At 32.7% G+C, this 23,149-nt stretch overlaps 1 protein-coding gene across 2 annotated transcripts in view; it reads left to right on the top strand.

Moving 5' to 3' along the window:
- EXOC5 (exocyst complex component 5) overlaps positions 1-21,635 on the top strand; it is a 63,457-nt gene extending 41,822 nt beyond the window's left edge. Inside the window, exons 13-18 of one of the 2 annotated variants that reach the window (XM_011225325.3) lie at positions 5,926-6,034; positions 9,939-10,059; positions 11,072-11,158; positions 14,149-14,257; positions 14,455-14,670; positions 15,277-21,635. In XM_011225325.3, coding sequence (XP_011223627.1) covers positions 5,926-6,034; positions 9,939-10,059; positions 11,072-11,158; positions 14,149-14,257; positions 14,455-14,670; positions 15,277-15,465 — 831 coding nt within the window. In that variant the 3' untranslated portion in view covers positions 15,466-21,635. Of the gene's footprint in view, positions 1-5,925; positions 6,035-9,938; positions 10,060-11,071; positions 11,159-14,148; positions 14,258-14,405; positions 14,671-15,276 lie in introns of those variants that run through there. The other variant, XM_019799897.2, reaches the window with a different exon arrangement.
- Positions 21,636-23,149: the final 1,514 nt, after the last annotated feature.

Genomic DNA, 23,149 nt, shown 5'->3' with positions numbered 1-23,149 from the left:
CTAACATCATAGCAGTGTTTATCATGGTGAAAAATTAGAAGCAATTAAGTGTGCCTCGAAAAGAGAATTGATAAACTGACATTGTTCATACACTAGAAAACCATGTAACAATTTAAATGACTAAACTAGAGTTACATGTATCAACAATAAATCTCAAAAATACAGTGTTGAGTGAAAAAGAACAAGATGGGGAAAGGTATATTCAGTATAACACCACTATACAAAGTTTCAAAAAGTAAAAGGATACCTTATATTGTTTAGGGATGTGCCCAAGCATAAGCATGATAGATTCAGGGTAGTGTTTGCCATGAGGGAGGAGTACCTAATGGACTTTATCCATATGTAGAACTCCCCTTCCTCCCTCCCCCGCAAAAAGATAAAAAATCTGAAGTACATTTGGAAAAATGTTAAGGTTTGACACATCTGGGTGGGTGATGGGTATATTTTGTAAATTACTATCTCTACTTTTCTGAATGCTGGTAATATGTTAAAGTATTTCTAAAGATCATTTGAACCTGAAGCTGTCAACATTATGTTGTTTGAATCATAGTAACTAGCTCTATATCATTACCTTTTGTCTAGAAAGTTACAAGATGGAAATTCAGTTTTGTTTGGCACAATCTGATCCAAGAAACATGTGTTTACTTTGTACCAGCTGCTATGCTAGGCATTGAAGATATAAAAATAAGACCTATATATTACTTTTGAATAGTGTGGAGAAAGGAGGTAGACCTAAATAATCAATGCAAAATAGGCATACCCTGCTGGGACCAAGACAATGCAACCAGCTCTGCCTGGTTAAAGAATTGAGGAAAAGTATTTATTTGAAAAGGTTTCAAAAAGAAGGGACTTTTTAGGCCTGAGTCTTAAAGCTACATAGGATATCTTCAAGAAGGTGATTCTTGCTTGGAATAGTACATGTAAAAAGTAATATACAAAGATCAGCTGTATGGCATAAAATGCTTGAAATAGAAATGTACATGGGAGAGCAGTGAAAAAGGAAGTTGAAAAGGTAAACAGAAACTCTGTACACCATGCTTAGAAATTTAGACTTGACCTTGTAGATGATGATGTAAGCTTTAAAGGATTATTTAAAAAGGGCTATGTAATGAGATTAGTGCTTTTTTCCCTTTCTTTTTAAAAAAAGAACTTTGAGATACCTTTGACATTCAGTAAACTGCATATATTTAAACTGCACAATTTGATAACTTTGATGTTATGTCTACATTTCTGAAGCTATAACCTCAGTCAAGATAACAGATACATCACCCCAAAAAGTTTCCTTTTGTCCTTTTACAGTCCCCCTTTCCTCTCCCTTCACTTCTATCCTCAGAGAACCACTGATCAGCTTTATGTCACTGTAAATTTGTTTTCAAAAAGAAGGTGACATTTAAAGTCTGAGACTTGAAAGCTAAATAGGATGTCTTTAAGAGGTTCATTAATTTTCTAGAATTTTTTATAAATAGTATATAGTGTGTTATAATATGTACATGTGTTTCTGTCCTCTTTCACTCAGCATGATTATTTAGAAATTCACCCACATTGTTGTATTATATGCTCCTTTATATTGCTGAGTAGTATTTCCTTGCATGAATATACCACAGTATATCTACTCACCTATTGATAGATATTTAGATTGATTTCAGTATTTGACTATTATGGAGTTGCTGTGAACATTGATATATATGTCTTTATGCAGACATATGCTTTCATTTCTCTTGAGTATATACTTAGTAGCAATATGGCTGAGTCATATGGTATTTCTTTTAAAGTAACTGCCAAACTGTTTTCCAAGGTTGTTTCATTTGTCATTCCCACCAGTAATGTGTTAAAGTTCCATTTGCTCTCCGTGATCTCCAACATTTGGTATGATCCGTCTTTTTAATTTTAGACAGCCTGACGGTGTGTAGTGATATCTTATTATGGTTTTAGTTTGCATTTTCCTAATGACTAATATGTTGAGTATCTTTTCATGTGTATATTTGCTATTTGTATATATTCTTTGATGTATTTCGTGCATTTTGAAAATTGAGTTGTTTGTTTTCTTACCCTTTGAGTGTTCTATATTCTAGTTACAATTCATTTATCAGATACATGATTTGCAAAGTTTTCTTTCAGTCTGTGACTTGCCTTTTTAATCTCTTAACAGTATTTTCAAAGACTAGTTCTTAATATTGGTGAAACCCAATTTACACTTTTCCGTTATGATGGTGTTTTATATATAAGAAAACTTTGCCTAACCCATGGTCACAAAGATTTCCTATTATGTTTTCTTTCAGTAGTTTCACAGTTTAAGGTTTTACGTTTAAGTCTATAGTCATTTTTGAGTTAACTTATGCATATCCTATGATGTTGGATCAAAGTTGAGTTTTTTACATTTAGGTATCCAGTTGTTTAAGTGTTATTTGTTGGAAAGACTATCCTTTCTCCACTAAATTACTTTGGAACCTTTGTCGAAAACTGCTTGACAATTTATATGTGGATCTGTTTCCGGACTCTATTCTTTTCCATTGACCTATTTGTCTTTGTGCCAATATTACACTGTCTTGATCACTGTAATTATTAAGTCTTGAATCAAGTAGCATAAGTCCTCTAATATTTTCATATAGATGATTTTGCATTCTCATATGTCTTATAATCAGTTTGTCAGTCCCTGGGGAAAAAATGTTTGGGTTTTGATTGCATTGAATCTATAGTTCTGTTTGTGGAGAAGTGACATCTTAATAATATTGAGTTTTCACTCTATGAATAAAGTTTATCTGTCCATTGATTTTTTGTTTAATTTCCCATACCAGAGTTTTGTAATTTTTAGCACACATGGTTTATCCCTGAGTATTTAATATTTTTTGTGTTATTTTAATATAACGTAAGTGGTATTTTTTAATTTATACTTTTGATACTCTGTTGTTAGTGTATTGATTTTTATATGTTGACTTTATGCCTGCAACCTAACCAAACTTACTTATTAGTTCTAATGGCTTTTTTTTTTTTGTAGATTCCACAGGATTTTTAAATAGACTGTCATGTTGTCTGCCAATAAGTCAGTTTTACTTATTCCTTTCTAGTATAGAAACCTGTTATTTTGTTCTCTTGCATTGTTGCATTGCTCAGAACCTCCAGTGCAATGATGAGTGGAAGTGGTGAGAGCAAATACCGTGTATTCTTTATCTTAAGAATAAAGCATTGAGTCTTTCACCATTAAGTATGCTATTCATTGTAGGTTTTTCACAGATGCTCTTTATCAGAGTGAGGAAATTATTTTTAGTTTTTAGTTTTTAGTTTTGTCAAGTGTTTTCTTTTTATTCTGTTAATGTGCTGAGTAACATTGATTTCCAAATGTTAACCTTGCTTTCATTTCCTTTGATAAACCCCACTTGGTCATCAAGTATTATCCTATGTGTTTTTGTTGGATTAGGTTTGCTGTACTTTTGTTTAGAATTTTTGTGTTTGTGTTCATGAGGGATATTGACTTATACATGTGTTTTTTTCACACAATGTCTAGTTTTGGTTATCAGGGTAATGTTGGCCTTGTAGAATGAGTTGGAAAATATTTCTTCTCTTCAATTTTCTGGAAGAGATTGTGTAAAATTGATATTACTTCTTCGTTAAATGTTTGGTAGAATTTACTAGTAAAGTCATTTGGGCCTGCAGTTTTCTTTGTGAGGGTTTTTAACTACAAATCCAACTTCTGTAATAGATTCAGAACTATTTAAGTTACCTATTTCTTTTTAATTGAGCTTTGGTAGTTAGTGTCTTCAGTGATTTGTATATTTCACATAAATGTTTGAATTTATTGGGATTACATTGTTCATATTTCCTTATTATCCTTTTAATATCTGTAGCATCAATAGTGATGTCACCTTTTTATTCTTGATATCAGTAACTTGTATCTTTTTTTTCCTGATCAGTCTGCCTAGAGGTTTATCAATTTTATTGATTTTTCCAAAGAATCAGTTTTTGGTATCATTGATTTTTCTCTGTTCTTTTGTGTTTCATCAGTTTCCACTCTGTTTTCTTTTCTGCTGCTTACTTGGGTTTCATTTGCCCTTCTTTGTTTAGTTTTGTAAGGTGGAAACTGAGGTCATTGATTTGAGACCGTTCTTCTCTTATATAAACATTTAGTCTTATAAATTTCCCTCTAAGGTAAACTTTAGCTGCATACCACAAATTTTGGTATGTTGTATTTATTTTAATTTAGTTCAAAATACTTTTAAATTTCCCTTTTGATTTCTTTCTGGCCCAAGAGTGATTCAGAAGTGTTTTAGTTATCAGATATTGGGGTATTTTTTCGTTCTTTCTGTTATTAATTCAAATTTGATCCTGTTGTGGTTAGAGGACATAATTTGTATGATGTGAATCCATTTTAAATTTGTTGAGGCTTGTTTTCTAGCCCAGGATATGATCCATTTTTGTAAATGTTTTGTGTATACTTGAAAAAAGAATGTATATCCTGATGTTGTTAAATGGAGTATTCTGTAAATGTCAGGTCCAGTTGATTGACATGGTTGTTTACGTCTTCTATCTGCCTATCAGTTTTCTGTCTATCTCTTCTATCAATTATGCATGGGTATATGAATGTAAACAGGAGGAGGGGGAAAAGTTTATTCTTTTTTGCTTGTTAAGGGCATCTATTGAGCATCAGTGAGCAAAGAAGGGAGGTGAAAGTTGTGGTGGAGGGACTAGTAAAGAGTGAAGAGTAAACTTTGAAGTGGTATTAAGAAGATCAGGAAGGGAATTGAGTAATACCAAATCAGTATTTATAATAGGGTTCTTAAAGGGGATTATGCACTTCAGCTCCCAGCTCTTTATATTAGGTAACAAACATACTCTGAGAAAGGTAAATGAATAGAGACTACAAAGAGGCAACAATCAGTTGATAAATAATACAGGAAGCAGTTATAAGTTGTTGAGAGGTAGTTTTCTAACTTTTTAAAGAGAGATTTCATTTTCTCACCATGATTACTCATACTTCTTCTGAGTAGTTAATCATCAGCAATATCAGTAGCAAAATGAACATTTATTATTGTAAGTTTACTGTGTGCCAAACATTGTGCTAAAAATACTTTATGTGCATTTTTATATTTTATTCTCAACTCAAGACTAGGATGTAAGGACTATTAATATTATTCCCACCAGGGCACATATTGCATGGTGCACTGGGTGTTATACGCAAGTAATGAATCATGGAACTTTACATCAGAAACTAGGGGATGTACTGCATGGTGACTAACATGATATAATGAAAAAATATTATTAAAAAATATATATTATTCCCACCTTACAGATGAAGAAATTGAGGCCTGGTGGGGTTAAATAATATCTTAAGGGTTTACTCAAAGAGGAAGTGATGAAGCTGGGATTTTGAGCCTGTCACATTTTATAGTGCATTTCTTATCAATTTCCCCATTCCCAACCCCCAATAGAATAAAGAATCCTTTCTATTCTGAGTTTTGCTAGAATAACTTTTGTTAAATTGGTGGCTCTGAAACTTCTTTGACCACAACCTACAAGAAATGGATTTTACACAATAGTCCAGTGGATATTTGTTACATGTATGTGTATGATGTTTTTGTGTGTATGTGTATTTCATAAAACCGTATTTGGTTTTAATATGTACATTATACTTTATTTCCTATTGATTCTCTCTTCTCTTCCCTCTTTCTTGTCACAATCCACGAATGGATTGCAATCCAGGTGAGAAAAACATTGATCTAGTCTAAGCCAGGAGAATTGTAGACAAATATGGAGCATTGTAACTGTATGTCTATGTATGTGAGAGAGGCATTGGGGGTGGAGAGGAAGAGGCATAAGTTATTTCGATACCTGAATACTGGCTACACCTTATACAAAGTTGATTGCTTAAAAAAAAAGCCCTTTTTTAAGAGATAGACTTGAGGAATGATTATTTGGTTTTTGTTTTTAAAGCTCTCTGATCCTTCTGATTTACCAAGGAATGCCTTTAGAATTTTTACCATTCTTGTGGAATTTTTATGCATTGAGCATATTGATTATGCTTTGGAAACAGGACTTGCTGGTAAGTATATTTATTTGTGCTAATACTTTGTGTTAAATTCCTTTGATCATGCTTGATTAACTATATGCATAATGTTTTGTATATATTTAACTCTATATGTCGAAATCAGTTCAGTGCAATAAATAATGCTTTTTGAGCATCTGTAATGCAAGAGTTTGGTAGGTGCAGAAAGTTACACAAAGACTCAGTTTTCTCATATTGCTTACATGAAGCGGGGCAGGGTAAGCTACATAAGACACTGCAGAGGATGGCTGAATGTGGTACAATGCTGCAAGTTATAAAATGTCAAAGGAGCAAAACAGCAATTTTGGTTGAAGCAATTGAGTAATGTAAAGTTTAGAAAGGAAAATATTCCAAAATAAGCCTGGAAAAGAATAGATTCATATTAAAATTTTTCTTTTGCTTTTGGTCTTTCAGGTTTACTGGTATTAATAGGTTAATAATGATTTCTTCCCTAAATTCCAGCCGCATTAATGTAGTTTCGTCCTTGAACTTTCCACCTGTTCATTGTGCATCTCAGATTTAACATATCCCTACTGAAACTCTTTATCTTCCATTTAAACCTGTTCCACTCCCATTCTTCACCATGTCCTTAGAAGACATTACTATTTACCGGTTGCTCAGGCCCCAAACATAGGAATTGCTGTAGTTCTTCCTTTTCATCAAACCTGATAGCCAGTCTATTAGCAAATCCTATCAGTATACTTCCAAACATAACTCAAATTCATCTACTTTTCTCAAGCTCTACTAATGCCACCTAATTTAAATACCGCCATCTTTATCCATACCTAACTGATCTTTCTGTGTACATTCTCAGCTCTCCACATTACTGACTCACATAACAGTCAGTTTGATTATCATTTCCTTATTTAAGACCCTTAGGGACTTCCTGTTACTTTTAGGGGGAAAACAAAGCATGGCTTTTGATCTGTCCTCCCTTTTATGTATTCATCCATTTCTCATATTGTACTTCCTCTCACTACCTTAGCCATCAGTCACTCTGGCCTTCATTTGTTTTTGTTTTTTTTTTCTCACTCAGGCTTTCCCCCTATCCCCCAATCCCTTTTCCTTTAGCTCTTCTCATGCCTGACTTTTTAAACTCTGATCTCAACTAAGATGTCACCTTCTTAAATAGGCTTTTGTGGATTACCCTAGCTAAGATAGCCCTCTACTCCCAGCCTAGTTACTCATTATTTCATCACTGAATTAATTTTTTATAGCATTTATCACAATGAAATCTTCATCTGTTAATGTCTGCCTCCACTTACCAGAATTCATTCATCAACAAATACCTAAGTGCCTACTCCTGCACTCATGGAGCTTTCATTCTTAGGGGTAAGATAGAAAAATGACTAGAAAGTGCAATGAACAAAAATAAAATTGAGTAAGAGATAGAAGTGTTGGGAGATGGGGGGGCGCCTGGGTGGCACAGCTGTTAAGCATTTGCCTTCGGCTCAGGGCGTGATCCCGGCGTTACGGGATCGAGCCCCACATCAGGCTTCTCCGCTATGAGCCTGCTTCTTCCTCTCCCACTCCCCCTGCTTGTGTTCCCTCTCTCGCTGGCTGTCTCTATCTCTGTCGAATAAATAAATAAACTCTTTAAAAAAAAAAAAAAAAGAAGTGTTGGGAGGTGGGATGGGGAATTCAGGAGCAGAGGACTTTTTTTAGAGAGGTTGTTTAGAGAATGCGTCTCTGAGGAGGTGTATGAACCAGAGAGCTGAATGGAGTGAAAGAGTAAAAAGAAAGAGCAAAAAGAAAGAGTATCTGGCTTGTTCATCATGATTATCTAGTACTTAGAAAGCACATAGCAGATGCTCAAAAATGTTTATTGACTGTATATCACATTTTTTAAAGTTTTTTAACACTGAAGCAAAATTACCCATAATTCAGTAAACTTCTGGGTTATTCTTACCCATTTTTTAGTTCGCTCTCATGATTGTAGATAAGCATTTGTATCCTTTTTTTTTAACCTAATTACAGTAGACTCTTTTTTTAAGTTTATTTATTTATTTTCTGAAGTAATCTCTACACCCAGTGTGGGGCTCAAACTCATGATCTCAACCAAGGTCAAGAGTCACATGCTCTTCCTACTGAGCCAGCCAGGCACCCCAATTACAGCCGACTCTTGAATCAAGTATTTAACATTTGCCATTTGTAAGTGACTTAATGTGGCAGTTTGTATTGGGATAATAATACCTCAAAGATATTAAGAAGATTAAAGAAGATAATGAAAAAAGGTAATAAGAATTTGAATCCATATGGTGTGAAGGATTTGTTATTTAGTTTGTTTGGAGATCTGGCATCTTCATTTTAGTAGCTGTATTCATAATTTGGAAGGGCTTAGAAAATTTACTGGTAGGATGAAAATGTCTCTTACCATTCATAAATTTTCTTCCATTCAGCCATTCAGTTAACACTTACTGCTATTATTTCTAATGATAGTATAAAATTTTGTCATGTGTATTTATTATAAAGTTAACTGTCCCCTATTACTAGACATGTTGGATTTTTTCAGCAATTTAGTAATATGAATAATGCCACAGTGAACATTATAGAGCTTAAAGTGTTTTCCTTATTTTGAATTATTTTCTCTGTATGAAGTCCCGGAGGTGAAGTTAGCAGATCAAAGTATGTTACCAGAGGCACCTGGCTGGTCAGTTGGTGGAGCATGAGACTCTTGATCTCTAGATTATGAGTTCAAGCGCCATATTGGGGGTAGAGTTTACTTTAAAACACACACAAAGTGTGTTGCCAATTTTTAAAATTTCTGTACTTACAGACCTTTCCAAAAGGGTTTTTTAGCACTACTTTACACTGCTGTTGGCATGTATGGTTGTACCAGTTCTTCTGCATAAATTGAATATTCTTTCAAAAACTTTAATTTAGTGGTTAAAAACATACATAAATATTACCTTAATTTTAATATCTTTCATTAATAGTAAGGATTTTCCACATGTGTACTGACTTTATTTTTTTCTCTTGTAAGTTTGTGTTGGAGCCTTTAATTTTCTTACCAGTTGGTGATTTTTGTCTTTTATGGAAAAATGAAACACCTTTGTTTTCATTTTTAAAACTTCGAAAAAAAATCATCATCCTATAAAGAATTCTAGGTATTAATTTTATTTTCTCATATGTGAATATTTTCCCTAGCCCATTAATGCCTTTTAATTTTAGCTAGAAACATAAACATCTAAGGTTAGAATGGACCTTAGAGTTTATCTCTTGCTCTTTTGCAAAAAAGAGGAAACTGAAGTCTGGAAAGTAGAATTAAGCTTAATAACTTAATAAAATGAATCCAAGATTTTTACATGAAAATTTTCATCATCTACTCTCTTTTTTGGAGTCAGCATGTTGAGTCGCCTGAATACCATGCTGAAAATCAAGAATTTATTTTGTAGACACAGAGGATACTTTGAATATTTTTCAGGAAATAATGGAGAGCAAGATGAGTGAAATGTGTAAGTTTAAGTATGCTAGTCTGGCAACAATATATAGCAGGAAAGATAAAGTGATTTGAACCCAGGAAACTAATAAAAATTATTTTAACTGTTATCAGATGTAATGAGGCCTTGTTTTAAGAAAAATGGTGGAAGTATATGCATGGCTACTGTGGAACCACCGGGCATGAGAGTGGGAAAGGAAAGGAGAAGATACAGTCCAAGATGATTCATTTATTGATTTATTTTTTGGTTTATCTCAGCAAATAATGGAGACCGAGTAGATGATAAAAATTTTGGATTCATTTTACTAAGTTATTAAGCTTAATTTTACTCTTCTGTCATCAAAAATCATTGCTGATTAAAATTAGCAGTTACTTTTATTCATGATGCTATATTCATTTTTCTGTTACCAAGATAAATTTCTTCAAGTATGATTCTAATATGTACATGCGTTCCAATTTTAGGAATTCCTTCTTCAGATTCTAGGAATGCAAATCTCTATTTTTTGGATGTTGTGCAACAGGCCAATACTATTTTTCATCTTTTTGACAAGCAGTTTAATGATCACCTTATGCCACTAATAAGGTTAGTCAAATTGATTTTTGTTTTTATTTCGGTGACTATTATAATGCTCTATATATAAAGATATGCAACAAAAATTTTATAAGATTAATAGGACAGATTTCAGTAAGTCATTAAATAAGGTTTGGTTTATGTCTTCCTATCAATTTATGTGAACTTTTAAAGTATGTGAGGATTAAATAAGGTAGAGTATACATGAACATGCCTTATAAAATTGTATGTGTACTATTATTAAAGAGGAAAAATATTTTTTAAAAAGAGGAAAAATATGTAAAAGATAAAATTTTAAACATTTTATTGTATGCATTGATATGCCAAGAAATTAGTTCAGAAACAATCTCAAAGATAAAGATCATTTGTGATCCCTGAATCACACTTTAAAAGGAAATGTACTATTTTAAGAGCTGTAATGCCACATAGCATTCACATAATAATGCCGTAGAATTCACATAACTATTAGGGTTGCATATTCCTTAATAGTTTAGGTGTTTTTGACATTTAGATGGCATTCAGAAGGCAAATATGATTGTCAAATTTGTTTTTATAATATAGGAAAGCTAAATACAACTGGATTGGCTATTAGTCTTCAAATTTTAATTAGTATAATTTATATTCTTAAGTCTCTTTTCTTTGGGTTTTTTTTGTTTGTTTTTTTTACTGTTAATCCAGATATTTAATTAAAAAGGAAACCAAATAATCCCAAAATTTCAAAATCACATATGTTTATATTCTTAAGGGATATCCTCTTTTAGATGAAATTAAAAAATCTAAATCTTCCTCTTCCTTCTCATTTAACTGGTTGATTTTTCTTAGTGTGACTATTAGGCATAGTAATAGTACGTAATTTCCTAGTATTAAATTGGGCATAATAATTACTACTTATGTACTTCTTGGATTTGTGAGCAAATTAAAATAATATATGTATATTTATAAATATTTATAACAATACACATGCCTATGAAAAACTTTTATAAGGCTGCTAATATGATTGTTTTTCCCTTTAAACATTCAATAGCTCTTCTCCTAAGTTATCTGAATGCCTTCAGAAGAAAAAAGAAATAATTGAACAGATGGAGATGAAATTGGATACTGGCATTGATAGGCAAGTCGTTAGTTTTACCTTTTCTCTTATATTTTTTATGTTTATTTTTAATTAATTTATTTTTTCAAGATTTCTTTTTAAAGATTTATTTACTTATTTTAAGAGAGAAAGAGACTGCTGGGGGAAGGGGCAGAGGGAGAAAGAGAAAATCTCAAGCAGACTCCCTGCTTAGTGCAGAGCTGGACACAGGGCTCAGTCTCATGATACTGAGATCATGATCTGAGGCGAAATCAAGAGTTGGATGTTTAACCGACTGAGCCACCCAGGCACACCTTTAAAGATTTTATTTTAAAGTCCACACCCAAAGTGGGGCTTGCATTCACAACCCTGAGACCAAGAGTCACACACTCCACCGACTGAGCCAGCCAGGCACCCCCTTTCTCTTACATTTTTTAAATTGTAAAAATACCATTATAAATGCATCATGAAAATGGTTTTCAGTATGTTTAGGTATGCTTTTAAACTAGATTCAAGTGAAAACCACTTTTGTAGGCCACCACTTTCTCTTCCTCCTCCTCCTTTCCCTCTCTCTCTCGAAACTCCTTAAAAATGGTATGTAACATAGAGGATTTTATTTTCATTTAGAATTTTCAGGTTTATATCTGAAATGCTTTAAATAAATATACTTGTTTTCTGTAAGTAAATTTCATTAAGTGAATACAAACTCTTTTTTTAAATTTTTTTAAAATTTGACAGAGAGACAGAGAGGGAACACAAGCAAGGGGTGTGTGAGAGGGAGAAGCAGGCTTCCCACTGAGCAGGGAGCCCAATGTGGGGCTCGATCCCAGGACCCTGGGATCATGACCTGAGCCGAAGGCAGACGCTTAACAACTGAGCCACCCAGGTGCCCCGAATACGAACTCTTCATTCAAAAATTTTTGTAACTTTTTTTGTAGTTAATTACCTGTTAATTGTGTAGAGCAGTGGGTCTCATCTTTTCTTGAGATGATGTGTTGGGCATATATTGATGGTGATGTAGTTACCCCTTATCAAGCATTTGGTGTGTGCTAGGCACAGTGCAAGGACTGTTAATCTGTATTATTTTATTTATTAGGTAGAAAATACTATTTCTGTTTTACAGATGAGGAAATGGAGGCTTAAAGAAATTAAGTAATTTGCTCAAGATTACACTGCTAATGGTGTAGAGCTGGAACTCAAATTCTAAAACCCATGCTACTAGATTTGGGCATATCTTTTTCACTTACTGTAATTCTGTTCCTTTCTCTTCTATTCAAGAAAGCATATTTGAGTGCAAGTTAGTTTCAGTGCTGTTATAAGGATAGCCTGGAATCTACTCCCAATTTACGAAAAATTAAATAATTTTTAATTTATTAGTAGAATCAAACTTGCAGCTCACCTCCCAGTTATCTTCTCACTAACATCAAGAATTACCATTGAGTATATGATAATGAAGGAAAGAAAAATAAAATTGAAGAATAAAACTAGGAAAAATAAGGATGTTATAAAATTAATTATTGAGACTAATTTACTGAATTAATATGCTTAGAATAATCCTAAAACTGGTCTCTCCCTTTTTTTATAGTCAGGTCCGTATGAGATTATACATACATAGAGCTTCATTTAATATAATTATAATGTGCATGATATATTGTACACATTATAATCACCACTTGAAGAAGTATGTATTTTCCTAACCTAAATCCCCGATATTAACTTAATTTGTTTCTCTTGCTTTACCTCAGAATACCTGAAAATCATATTTGGGACATGGGGAGGTTGGATATGTTAAACTTTCAGAGATACAGGAAAGCTGTATTTCCTTGGTGTCTTCTTAATATCTTTCTTTATAAGCCTTGATCTCAGAGTCTTTGCACTAGTTGATTAATTGAAGGCACAGTATTCTGTAGTGGTCTCATGAATGTCAACTTCTAATTTTTCACCCATGTACCATGGGGCCAAGAGGTGAGCAGAGCATTCACCCAATCCCTTCTGATTTTTTCAGACCAGTACCCATCTATCTATAGGTGTTAGGTCGGAACCCCTTTGCCTTTGAAACTCACTTCATCTTTTCTTATTGCTGTTTTCTCTCAGTCATTTATGTTAGTGTCCTACATTTATTGAGGATTCAGGCATCTGGCTTATAGTTTTCTTTTAACCTTAAATCTTAGGTTATTTCTACTTCCATGTATGTGACTGATTCATTTTCTTGATCATCTTCACTTTAGCTACCTACTCTCATATCCTACTAGACCTCATTATCATTGGTACCAAAAACCTCGAACTTGAATATCCCACTCGTTGTTCACAACCTCCTGTTCTTCCAACTCCATAACCTGCTTTCTGACCTCAGCAGGAACTCTAGCATTTATCTTTTTCCAATCTGCTATCCTTTTCTTTATTCATTATTATGCTTAGGTTGTTTGATCCATCTCTTAAATTCGTCCCTTATAACGACCCTAAAATCTCTTTCCATCAACCTTAACTATCTTATGGATCCAAGGTTTTGGATCAGTGCAGTCTCTTTTATTCCCATAACTGGGTGGCTGATTGCTGTTGGAGAATAGCACATAACTTGAACATTATCGGTGCCACTACAAACCCGTGTTCTCATTTCTCAGCTGAGTCTTTAGTACCATTTGTTCGGCTTCCTGCTTGTTCTTAGACCGTGAAACTCCTGTTCTATTCACTAATTCTTCCAGATATTGGCCATTGGACTTAAACCCGCTATCTTCCCCTCTTCCTAACCAGTCTCTATATATGGTGGTTATGGAAATAAGTTAGTAACAGGTTTTTAAGATCTTTAAGATTACCTTAAATAAAATATTGGGCAAGAGCAGGAAGATAGTAAAACCAAGAGTTCATTGATAGCAAGGTCTAGAATTTATTTTTTCTTAAAATCTGAAGTCTACCAATAGTAAATAATTTTATGGTGGTCTGAAGTTAAATAATTTCAATTTAGTATAAATAATATAAATTAAAGTAAATTTAAAATAAATGGGTCAAATATATGGTGTTCTTAATTCTCTTAGGACATTAAATTGTATGATTGGACAGATGAAGCATATCTTGGCTGCAGAACAAAAGAAAACGGATTTTAAGCCAGAGGATGAAAACAATGTTTTGATTCAATATACTAATGTGAGTATAATAATGCAGTATCCTAGTGAGAATATCTGCTATGCTTAATATTTTCATTAGCATTTTCATTGGTGTATCTTACTGTGCTCTAAGATTTTTTTCATTTATACTAGAAATTAATGAGACACTATATGTATTTTCTCCTTAGCTAAGCTGATACACATTTCTATGTAATAAGTGTAGAAAAAATTTTACAGGCCTGTGTTAAAGTCTGTGCTTATGTAAGAAAGCAAGTGGAAAAGATTAAAAATTCCATGGATGGGAAGAATGTGGATACAGTTTTGATGGAACTTGGAGTACGTTTTCATCGACTTATTTATGAGCATCTTCAGCAATATTCCTACAGTTGTATGGGTGGCATGTTAGCAATTTGTGACGTAGCTGAATATAGGAAGTGTGCCAAAGACTTCAAGGTATGTATTCACAAATACTAATCTTGTAAATAGGCTCAAGAACATAAGTCAGACCATTACAAATGCATGCTGACTTATAATCACTACTGAAAAGTTTAAAACTTGCCATATTGTAGTGAGACAGATCTAACATTTCTTAACTGAAAAAGTATTGTTCTAATCATATATTCAGTCTTAACACATGTTTGCTGTATTTTAGACAAGGCCATATTTCAGTTCGACAGTGCAAATTGTTCACTTTCATAATTCTTCAGGAAAATATGTTCTTTCTTCATGTACATCTCTCTGAAATCAGTTTTCCTTAAGGCTTAAATTATTTAAGAAAAGTGCTAAATTAATGGTAACTAATTCTAATCCACAGAAGTATAAATGATTGTTACTATTGAAGGAAGTTGACATGGATCTTTTCAAAAAAATTATACCAAGTTTATGTAATGTCTGAAATATTTGAGTCTTAACACTTTCAGGAGCTTTTACAATTTTTAATATTGAACTCTCCCACATTAGTAAGTCTTAACAGTATGTAAATGAGAAGAGTTTATAAACTAATTGTAAAACTAGAAATTATTTTGTTTCAATGTTATTTTTTTTCTTCTCTTAATTCAGATTCCACTGGTATTACAGCTTTTTGATACTCTGCATGCACTTTGCAATCTTCTGGTAGTTGCCCCAGATAATTTAAAGCAAGTCTGCTCAGGAGAACAACTTGCTAATCTGGACAAGAACATTCTTCACTCCTTCGTACAACTTCGTGCTGACTATAGATCTGCCCGCCTTGCTCGACATTTCAGCTGAGGTTTAATTTACAAGGGAAACATGTTGTACTTCAGCAGGCCTTGATTGATAGAAAGCACAGGAGATTTCTTATGACACAGCCAACATTTTATGGAAAAATGACTGTTTAGAGAAACAGCAGCCATACTTGCCCTTGAGATTTTATTTGAAATTTGGACACTACCAGCCATATTTTGCTTTTTCCCCTTAAGTTGAATTTTAATTCCATTCTTGAACTTATAAATTTCAAATTCTGTGAAACTACATGTCACTCTTTTCATCCTGGAAAATGTTGGTGTCAGAAGACAAATGAGATGTTCTCAGTGTTCCAGTTGACGTTCTTTAACATTCTATTGGGAAATTTCACCATCCTATTTTGCATTAATGGTAAAATATACCAAAACTGCATTTATTATTTACCAGTTTTTAATGACCTTTTCAGCACTTGGTAATTGTTAAACAGGTTAATTTATGTTTTCCTAGAGAACTTTTGCCTCTTTCAAAAGGTTAATAATTGAGCATAATTTCTGTAGTTGGTTAATTGGATTTTTTCCTGAGGTACAACAATAATATTCCAAGAAAAATGTTATAAACTAAACTAAAATTATGAAATGTTTTATGTAGATATTAGGAGTGGATCAGAATACATCTGCTTTCTGGGTAAAAAAACTTAAAAGTTTACTATTTCTTATTTCGTAAACAGATTTTAAGCCAATACTAGCAAGAAATTAATGAGTCTACCTTACTTTATATTTCACTTAAGATAAGGTGGAGGACCTTAACTAAAGGACCATATTTATTCATTATTTTAATATTATAAGGGAAGTAAAATGAGGTGTAGTCTAAAGGTGAATATGAGAAATATTGACAGTGTTTAGCAACAGTGCAGTCCTTTAAGATTTCTTTCTTAATGCTAAACTGGAATAAGATGGAATGGCTAAACATAAGTAATCTATTTTAAGGGGAATCAGGAATTGATAGATAGTGTTATATATTCTAAGTCCGGAGATGAGCTTTGTAAAAACCGGTTGCTTTTCAAATTTATAGTTTCTGTCATCTTTTTCAAGGCGTTTCTGAAGCAGTTCTCACTGATTGGAGTTAATTGAATTGGCTTAATATGGTGACATAATAAATCACTTATAAAATTTTAAACATCAAGTGGAAATTTAGAAAGGCTATTACTCTACAATTTCTATAACCTTGCTCTGAAAGAGTTCATTCTTATCTATATGTAGTGTTTCAGCTTCCTTTGTGTTTTTCATAATCTTCTAGGAACAGATAAACTTTAATGTTCAGCTCATTCTTGGCATTTTTCCCCCCTTAATGTAGCCTTTTTGGCCTAATTTTGGCAAACTACTTTTCTTTTAAGACTATGTTTCTGAATGGTCATCAATTTTACCTAAATTTGGAGGTCCAGCGCTAGCTACTGTTTAAATTACTATTGACTAAATATTCATTTTCTTTTTAGCCCAGTGTTATCAAGGTAAGGAAGAGAAATGAAGTATGCCAACTTTGATCAAAGCATTTTAGTAAATCGTGGCAGTTTTAGAAGGCTGTCTAGTTTTCTATTCTTTAGCCAAGGGAGAGCCAGAACAGATTTTGGATACTAGAGAAAGTCATATGCTTATACTATTGCCATTTTAGAAAGCTCTGATGTGAATTCAAATTATACCTCTGTTACTTAAAGCCAACAATTTTAAAACAGTAGTTTTACTGGCCATTTGAACTCTTTGTACACAGTGTCAATTTGTAAAAAAAAATAAAAATAAAAAATAAAAGAAAAGAAAAAAAAGAAAAAAATCTTAAATAAAACATGAGAGAACATTTTAAGACTTCCAAATCAGAGAAGTGCTTCACATTATTTTGTTTGGATTAATTTTTAAAATGTAAAACATATACATGTTGCTTAGATATTTTGTTAATTATTATTTCCATGCTTGAGTTTTGTGCAATATTTTTATGTCCATTGACCAAGGCAGTGACAAAGAGAACTCATAAGTGAATACTTAACTTAGAAGTGTTAACATTAATGCTTAATAAACAAATTCCCTGCAATTGTTTTTTTATTTCACTCCATTTTTACATCTTTAGGATATCTGTACTTAATTTTATAAATTATTTCTATTTAAGTTTTCAAGATGTTCCTTATTTTTTATAGCATAGGTCTTCTCACTTCCATTTTTAAGCAGAAAAAAATACTTTAGAACTAAGATTAGAAATTTAACCTAAAGTTAGTCTCTTTCTCTAAGAAAAAAAAAATTTGTTGTTGTATAAACCCCTGTGCATTCCTTGCATTCTTTGTATTCCAGTTTTTAAAGTATTTTTTATATTTGTGGCCACTATAAAATTTTGCCCACAATTTATGACTCAAAAGAGATGATCAATAAGTAAGATGTTTTTCATGTGCACGTGGAAAAATTTTGGGTAGCAGTAATGGAACTTTGTATATTAGTAACTTTAGCCAACATTGAATAAGGACAATCTTTATACAGTTTTCTGCAGTTCCACTAACAGGCAATATTTAGATAATGTTTTGAAGTTGAAAATACGCTCCAAAACACTGCAAATTATTTTTCTTCAACTTGAGTATATTATGTTTGCATAAAATGGTATAGAAAGTGAAATACAGAGCACAAGTTTAAGAAGTCTAGCATATATAAGTTATGATGTTGAAAATGACAGTCAACCAGAGTAGATGAATAGTCCCTATGAAGAATGATTAAATAACGCTTGGATGGATCTTTAGATAGCTGACTATCTGACTATTTCAAGACAAATATTAGCCTCATTTTGAGCCTCACCATGGTTGCAAGTCCCTAGCACCTTCCCTTTTTAAAAAAAGAGCTCCTAATAAGTATGTTAACTTATGATATATTTAAATGATTTTCTTTCCTCTCTCACTTTAAGTATTTCACTATCTGAATATCAGCCTTCTGACTTACAGTGAAATAATTGAATTATCAGATTGACTTGAAGTGGAGAATTTACTGCTTCCTTAAAATGCCTTTTTTTCATCTATGATGGTGAATATTTACAAGTATCCACATAAAGAGATTTTGGTTCCTGAAATGCCACAAAACCTTTTAAGGTGGTCATGTTTATAAGGTAGTGGCTAAGACGTGCTTGAACAACTGTTATATGAGAGTAAGCAAGTTTCACTCAGTGCATAATTTGTCATTGACTTAAAAAGCTCACCTCTGGAAATTTAATTTTTTAATACGAAATTATGCTGCATATTACCCACATATTACTCATTGACTTAGAAATGTGAGATGTTTCCTAGAAATGTACTGAATTCTTCTGATTTCTGTTGGAGAATCTGACATCGAAAGCACTTTATGCTTTTATCCAATTAGTTTAACTATATTCAATTCCTGTGGTACTTCTCTCTGATTGAGAAACTCGGTCCTGAAATACATTGTGTGCTTTGGAGGAAAAGACCAGTCCATGTTGTTAGAGTAAATAATTCTACCTAAAGTAAAAACAGCAATTTAAAAATTTTGATGCATAATAAAAATAATTATAGCTACGTTTATCTACTCATGTCCCATGTACTATGCTAACCATTTGTATACATGATCTCATTAGATTCCAAAGCAGTCTTAGGAGTTGGGTACTATTATCTCCATTTGACAGATGAAACATCTAAGCCACAAAAACGTTAAGTAGACCTACTCAAGATCTATAGCTAATAAAAGGCTCAGATTGAAACCTAAGTCTTTCTCACTCACTCTTTATGTTCTGTACACTCTTCTTGTTTAACATTTAAATAGATCCTTTGTTTTGATAGGCTCATTAGTTTTTGCTTAATCTAATTCTCTTCTAATGTTTGGTTCTCACTGTGATGTTTAGACTATGAAGTTGATGCAGAGGATCAGTATCTAATTTACTGTTGGAATTTTTAATGTGCCAGTGTGTGATCATACTTTTTAAATTTGGTTTTTAAAATTTTATAAGTGGTCATGAAATTTTAATTTAATATGAAGTTTGTATTTAATAGAAATCTTTCTGTCAGAAAGTTCTCTTTAGTGAGTATTATTTTACATAATTATAGTACTATGTCTGCTCAGTAATTTTTATAGAAGAAAGCCTAGGTATTTTGTATCATATTTTATAACATAAGAGTAAGTGACAACTCTACCTTGGAAAATACGAGAAAATCAGTATTTCTATTCAAAAACAGATTATTTTAATGTCATAAGTTTGCCAATTCTATTAATTATTTAATGCATTTGGTAGTTTTTAAATGACTAATGCTGGAGTGAAAATATAGGGAAAATGTCCTCAGTGTATTAGCAATAGGTAGTCATTTTCATGTAATCAAAAATTGCATGTTTAATCTTTTAAAAATTGCCTTAACTCTTAATTTTTATTCTTACCACTGATCAGTCCTTTCTCTTTCCAAATTTAGGGGAGAAACAACTCCTCAAGTATATATGGGAGAGAAACCTGACACATTAGAGTGTAAGAATTTTAATTGGTGATTTGGAGCCGTTAGGCTGATAACCCTGGGCTTAACAAGATTGATAGTTTTAATCTTGGCCCTGTATACTTTAACACTATTATTTGGGTGGTAACAGTAAACTTCAGTTCTTGTGATAAATATCACTTTTGAGGGGAGGGAAAAGTAATTAACCATACTTGTTCATTTTCTAAGTGTTTTAGATGGTTGCAGTCTGCCTCACCATACAAAGCCAATTTAAATATGAATATATCACATCATACTCCAAACAGCAAACAACCTCAGAGGAAAGTCATTTATTCAGAAGGCATAGATTTGTGTTAGACAGCAGTGATGCATTACAAATATATAATTATTTGCACTAATATTTGAGCAGGTGGAATGGATTAGAACATGGTCAACATTATGCTGCTTATAACATGTATTTTTCTATATTAATATGTACTGTGCAACATGTATTAAAATTGTCAATAATTCATTTTAGCCAAGATACTAATATTTATAATTACTATGTTGAAGAAACAGTATCCAACTGAGCCGCTTTTAATTTAAAAGTCTGAAATTGGAATTACATTTACTTTGAAAAACCACTTAAATTACTTTATAATCATGGGAAGGTCAGTAAAGCATAGAATTATCAGTGACTGGTAACTTAACAGGAAGAAGGGTGGAGGCTTAAGAATAGGGTTAGGAATCTGCAATGAATAAGTTAAGTTTCATTTATTTATAGCTCAGATGAGTGACTTCCTTTTATTTTCACTATTAGCAATCTTAAATGAAGGAAAATGTTTTATCCCTTCCAGAGTATCTTCGTACTAATATTCTAAGTCTGAAGATTGGACGGAACCAACTCCAAGGAATTAATCTCCAGTGGTGGACTTTCAAATATTTTAGATTAAACTTGGAGAGGTAGGAAGCCTTCTTGATGCCCCTGTAATCTTAAATAGGCAGGTGCGTTTAAGTGAGACCATCCCTTTTTTACCTGCCTATCATTTTAATCTTTTATGCTGTGGGTAAATTTGGTTCCTTTGAACTCTGGTATTTTGTTGTGGTAGTTCTAGCAAATCCACAGCTTTTTGCTATAGAGAATATTACCTAAATGGAATGTGGACAATGCTGACCTAAAGAGAACTGTGAAACTACCTCTAATATTGTTTGCAAATGCTGTGTGCTATCTAGAGGATTCACATGAAATTCTGTGAAAATACTTTACAAGGAGTGATACTAAGTGCCTCTATATTAGGTTTCACCAGTAAAATGTACTTTCATTTTTTGCCACAAGGGGGAGAAGTTATTTTTATAATAATACCTACATTTTTGTTTGATTTTAAAAATAGAACTCACATAGCTTCTCTCTTGAACAGCACCTATGAACATATCACTATCCTAACTAATAGGAAGAATGTGTGTTTGTGTGTGTGTATGTGTGTTTAAATAAGATTGTGAAAGTCATGTGGAAAATTTCTGGGTCAATTAATGACATAAAACAAACAGTTTTGAAGAACCTGTATGTGCACAGTGGACACAGGAATTGGGCAAAGTTCATCATAATTAAAATTATGTTTTTGGAGTTATATATCTTATTGAATTACTTAATCAGCTCTTTAAGAACAATCTATTGATTAGTTTTCTGCATTCTGCTTTTTAAAGAAAAAAATTTGAAACAATCTCAAACTTACAGAAAGGCTGTAAATACTGTACAAATAAAATTTTTCCGCTTTGAGAGTAAGTTGCTGTCATGATGCCCTATCACCTTATAGTACTTTTATATTTCCAAAAAGAAAGATTTTCCCTTATAACCATAATACAACCATCAAAATTAGAAAATGAACACATATTACTCCCTCAAACCCTATCCAATTTTCATTAATTGTCCCAATAAAGTTGTATAAAGATACAGTTCAAAATCACATGTTGCCTTAGGTTGCAGTAGCTCTTGTTTCACTCTGGAGCAGTTCCTCAGTCTTTCTTTGACTTCTGCTACCCTCGACTTTTGTAAGATTATAGGCCAGTTATTTTGCAAAATGTCTTTAAATTTGGATTTACCTGTTTCCTTATGATTAGATTCTAACTGCTTCTTTAGCAGGGATATTGCAGAAGTGATTCTGTGTTCTCATGTATTCTGTTAGGTAGTGCACAATTTCATTTTGCCCCATTTCTGATGATGTTCCTTTTGATCACTTGTTTACCTATCAGGCTTCTCCACTATAAAGTTACTGTTTTTTTCTTTGTAAGTATTTTTTGGGGGAAGTAGTTAAAGCTATGTATATATCCTGTTAATCAAATTTTCAGTTTATTGATACCAGTATAAATTCACGGTTTTTCAGTCAATGGGTTATAATCTGTTACTTATTTTGAATTTCAAATTGTCCCACATTTCGCCAGTGTGAACCCCTTCATGTTGGCTCCAATGCCCTTTTGATATGTTGCCATCATTTTTTAAAGCACTTTCTTACTTTTAGGCACACAGGACTTCCAAACTCATCTTGCACTTGCCTTGCCACAGCCCTAGAATCAGCCATTTCTCTACCATTTAATGGGAGTTGGTATTTAGAAGCCATGATTTGTGCATGAGATGTGCTTATCGTGACTGAGATGTCACTGTCACTACTCCCTCTCTAATGGATAGTGCTGGGGGTTTTATGTGTGTCTATACACACACATATATTTTTTTAAAATTTACAAACACACATACACTCCCTCTTCTACGTGACACCCTTCTCACTCCACTTGAGCTCCAACACCTATATTGGGTTTCTTGCCTCTCCCACTCAGGAGGGCTTCCTCAGCCCATTCAGCCATCAAAGCTTTGGCTTTAGGACAAAGGGGAATGAAAATGGTCATTACAGAAAACATGTAAAAATTCTAGATAAAAATTACTCATAATTTCATCACTCAGAAACAATTATATTTTGGTGTGGTTTCTTTTACTGTAGTGAGCAAATTAGTAAAGTCACATTGAGAACGGTTCAAGTGTTAAGCCAAAACACGGCACTCTCATTTTGAAGGAATTAAATTTGAAATGCATGTCATATGTTTTTCTTTTTCCTACTATGAGTAGTTGCTAATTAGTGATAAGAGTACATCAAAGAAACTGATTGTGTGAATGCAAACTTGTCCACTGATGACTGAATACCAATAGGATATTTTTACTAAAGTTCAGAGGGAAATGATTATACAGTTGTCGTTTTGTAGGCTTAAATATTTATATGTATGTTTAAGTAAGATAGACTTTATGTGAGA

This window comes from Ailuropoda melanoleuca, chromosome 14 (genome assembly GCF_002007445.2).
Source record: "Ailuropoda melanoleuca isolate Jingjing chromosome 14, ASM200744v2, whole genome shotgun sequence".
Lineage (NCBI taxonomy): Eukaryota > Metazoa > Chordata > Mammalia > Carnivora > Ursidae > Ailuropoda > Ailuropoda melanoleuca.
The sequence above is the reverse complement of the archived record's forward strand: the minus strand, read 5'-3'. Positions and strand labels throughout refer to the sequence as shown.